Below are 4,391 nucleotides of genomic sequence, written 5' to 3' on the forward strand. Positions count from 1 at the left end.
CAGTGGAATGGTGCAGAGCCCCCCAGGCTGGCATGGTTAGGGCTGCTGAACACCCCAAAGCAGAGCCCTCAGCTGGCACAGCACCTGAGTGACAAGCCCAGTTCAGAGGCCAGACTGACAAAGCCTGGCCCCACAACAGAGCGAGGCTGGAGCATGCCAGGATGCTCCAGAGACACCCTTGCTCAATCAACAATTTCTCACACAGAAATTGTGAGAGCACATTCTACTACCAGATGGTTTCTTGGTTTACTCTAAAGAGCCACACTTGGGAAGCTACACAATTTTTCCTCAAAAGACTTAAGGCTACTCAGGATATCCAGGAGAGTACCATGACTGATGTTGGATGAAATTGGTAGAGAAAAAAACTGGGATAAAACCAGTGCATGTATTTATGTTTTTCAGGATTTCTGAGAGGGAGGAAGCACTTTGGCAGGGCTGCTTTTGAACTGTTGCCCAACTCAAGATAGCATCAAATGAATTTCTAATAAATATTTGGCGTCACAACAGATTTTTACTGATATTTATAATTTAACTACATTCCTCTAGATCTGTAATTTCAGCCAAACAAGGAGATATTGCAAACTTTTCATCTACTAAAAGAATTATTATTACATCTCAAATTTAGATCAGTGTAAGAGCTTGTATATTTAAGCTGATTAAAAAGCTTTCAGTTAACTAAAACAAGCATTTGGATTGGTTTAACACTGTTAAACAGGAAACATTAAGTCTCAGAATGCACTTTTACTTGCTTGGCCAAAATTTATATCACAGTTCAAAAACAATTTAAAAAAAAGGTGTCAGCGCAATGCAAGATATTTAAAAAAAAAGATCAGCACTTTAGGAAGATGATTATTAAAGGTACAATTCTGCATACATTTATTTCTTATGTATTTATATGAACTCTATAAAGCTGTATTAGGTTTTTGTATTTTCCCCGTTTAGAGATTTTTGAACATGGTATAATTTTGGAAATCCATGAGTATTTCAAGCAAACCCTTTAGGTGGATAAAGAGGTTTGAAATGTGGTCATTTTTAAATTTATCACACAAGTGACCCAAAGCAAATATTCTGCATACTTCCTAACAGCTCCATTATTAATGGTCTAACATAAAATTAATTGATATAGTCTAAAATAGTACAGATAGCTAGGCAAGAGCTGTTTTTTGAGGGCTTGGGTTTCTGTTAAAGCACATTTTCAAAGCATAGAACACTGATCCTTACAATTAGATCAAGATCTTCATTTGACAAATACCATTACTCTTAAGACCAATTACTGCAAAAAGGAAAATAGCTTGTTTAATAAATGATACTTTAAAAAGTTTAATGGAATGCTGCTGGTGTGTTTGGCATTAATTATCAGCATCATTCTACTTCTCAGTATATAACAAAGGCCAACTGTATCTAACACCTTTAGAGGCAGTTCTTCCAGATGCTTAAAAAAAACCCTCAGAAATTATGGACAGATTGCCTGTAACTTCTGGACAAGAACATTTGGAACTGAGAGAGATATTGATGCAGGCTCATGGTGTAACCTGTGTGTTTACACATACAAACATGCAATTTGCCTTTTCAATCTCTTCACCAGAGGTGTAGCACTTGCTTCCTTCCACACAAAAGTTTGCAAAGCAATATAGTTTGTAAACCATAGTGTGAGATTTATGATGTTATACTGCAGAAACCTGTTTAGCCCCCAATTTACAATCCTGGCAATTGTATTCAACTCTGTCATCATAACTAATTACAGCTAACTGCAGATTACCATATTGCAAACTCTCATCTGTGTGAAAGAAATATGATGTTAAAAAAAAGAATCAAATATCCCGAGGGCTAATGAACAAAAATGCACTATTCCATCTTGGACTGCAAACCTGAACTCTTCGAATTGCTGCTGTAAAACTTCAAATTGCTATTTGTTGGCAAGTTGTTTTAGCCCCAAGTACTTCCACAGTAAATCACCATTACACTAATACCATACCTTTGGCCTGAAACATATTAATCTTGGTTAACAATAACTGACATTTACATTACCAATTCAATTCAGGCATTGTGGTGACTAAACATATATGCAAGAGCTTCAGGGAGAAAAGTTATTAGTTTTGAATGTGTACTTTCTTCTCACTGGGAACAATTTTGAAGAAACATTATCATCAATTCTTGTTATAATCTTATAACATAAACATTCAAATCCTAATTGATCTGTAAAACATTTGACTTAGAGTAAAATCTGCATTTGTATCTTGGGTGCAGTTAACTGTACAAAATAACAGTTCACATATTTTTCCAAGATATGTATTTATATATTTTTATCTGGACTTTTAAAACCTGTGTTCTTAGGAAAGAAAGAAAACTGGGAATCTGAAATATTATGAAGAATGTGGCTACAGGATATGACCAATAGTACCAGATCCTTCCAGGAGAGGGAAGGTGGACTTTTTCCAGGCTTTTTTTTTCTTATTTTTTGGTGTTTATATTTACTAAGGCTATAAATGCCCTTGGTTTTAAAAAGATAGGTTGGGTTTGCTCTTCTTTATCTAGTGTCTTCCTCCAACTTACAAACAGAAAAGAAGTACTTACTGCATTAAGTCTGTACAGCCCCAGAAGCAAACATACCCCTCTCCATATACCCACACATTGCAGTACAGCACAAAACACATTTTGGACCAAGGATTTTATTTCAATTACAGAGAACTCTCTACCAGACTCCAAATTCGTCCTGAAATGTGTTCTATTTAGCTTTCATTTCTAGGAGGAAAATTTAAGACAGTTTTAATGTTTAGATAGTATTTTTGCTGTATTATTTATAAGAGTGACAAAACAAAACAGTGCAGTTTAAATACATTAAGATAAATACTAGGCATCTGATGTGTTGTGTTTTGGGAGGTTTTATGTTTAGATTTAATAAGCTGCCCACAAAAATTCTTCAAGTAACAACAGGTATTTGACTGCTGAGGAAAACAGCATGGTCTACATGTATCCCATGTTGCTTTTTGTTTCCCATCTTTTCTTGGCTTCAAATCTGAAACAGAGCACAAAACCCACGTTAGGAATGATGAGGGTATGTGTTTTAGGTATTTAACCATGTTATTCTTAACAAAAAAACAAAAACAACTTATTTTTAATACTGTAATAAAGATATGAAGACAAATACAGCCATACAACCCCCACTTTATTTCTGATAAAGCTTCTGACACACTCCTAAAAAAGCCCACCAAAACCCAACAAGGTTAAACTAAACAAATAAGATTAGCACAAGCCTATTTCAACTAAAAAAAACATTTAACTGAGATTGCATTGTACACCCTTAGTGCCAATGAAACCACAAATGTTTAATTCCATACTCAAATGACTTACCCCCAAGCAAGCTTCTTTTTCTTTTGAGCTTCTTGGGCAGCCTCTGCTTCTTGCTTGGCTTTTACAAAGTTGCGGCAAGCGGCAGCTTTGGCAATTTTCACACCAAGCTAAGACATGAAAAGGAACAAAGGAAAACTGATTAGATGCAAATGGCTCATATGAAATTTAAGCCTCAAATTACTTGGTCTGATATTGTTTCTCAAAAGTCAATAGATACTAAAGTATATTGCAAATATTAGGCTGATGATGCACTATAAGACTGGACAAACAAGAATGTCTCTTGAGGGAAACACAAAGGTGTAGAATCCTGGGCAAGCAATCCTTTTCACCAAATCCTTCATTTTCAAAACCAAAAGCAAAGGGAAACAGCTCACTGGATCCTTTTGTTTGTTTGCTTTATACAGACAGACATATCCAAATACACAGTCTCCATTATCAGGACCAGTCTGTGACCTCAGCTATGCCAAGACAATAGAATCAGGTCTTACAAGTGTCAGAAACACCCAAAAAGACATTTTTATTCAGGAAGAGATGCTACCATGACACATTTTTCACTAGATCCACTAGACATGTTTTAATCCATCTGTCCAAAAATACATGATGCAGTGTCCTTAGTGTCTATCTCCACATTACAAGCTTTTGGACTGCAAGGGTGTGATATGCCAGCTTTCCATGTAGGTGAAAAACATCCATAAACTGATGCAGACTGTGAGAATTAAATTCACTTTAATGAATGTCAAGCACAGGAGGGAAAGGCGGGGAAGAGTAAAGCAAAAAAGATGGGAAAAGATACAGTGAACTACGACCAGTTTATTTCTCTTAATCACCATTCATAACTTGTACTTATATTTTGTGGTTGCTGCCTTGACTTGACATGATGAATTACGAAAGAATTCATTCTCAGAAGTTACTGCTGTTCTCCAAGACAAGCATGCAATTCATTTACCCCAAATTGCTACAAACTGATGTGGGCAAACAGGTTTTCCTTCAATCCACACCCAAACCTCTTGAAATTAACTAACAGTTATATCCAGCAAAAT

General features: G+C 35.8%; 1 protein-coding gene across 2 annotated transcripts in view; it reads right to left on the reverse strand.

Moving 5' to 3' along the window:
- Positions 1 to 2,653: 2,653 nt before the first annotated feature.
- FAM204A (family with sequence similarity 204 member A) overlaps positions 2,654 to 4,391 on the reverse strand; it is a 16,437-nt gene continuing 14,699 nt past the window's right edge. For both annotated transcript variants that reach the window (XM_018910586.3, XM_009087148.4), the window contains exons 7-8: positions 3,352 to 3,458; positions 2,654 to 3,016 (exon numbers count right to left, since the gene is read on the reverse strand). In XM_018910586.3, the coding sequence (XP_018766131.1) occupies positions 2,965 to 3,016; positions 3,352 to 3,458 (159 nt within the window). In that variant the 3' untranslated portion in view covers positions 2,654 to 2,964. The remainder of the gene's footprint in view (positions 3,017 to 3,351; positions 3,459 to 4,391) is intronic.

Source organism: Serinus canaria, chromosome 6, assembly GCF_022539315.1.
Source record: "Serinus canaria isolate serCan28SL12 chromosome 6, serCan2020, whole genome shotgun sequence".
NCBI classification, from domain to species: Eukaryota; Metazoa; Chordata; class Aves; order Passeriformes; family Fringillidae; genus Serinus; species Serinus canaria.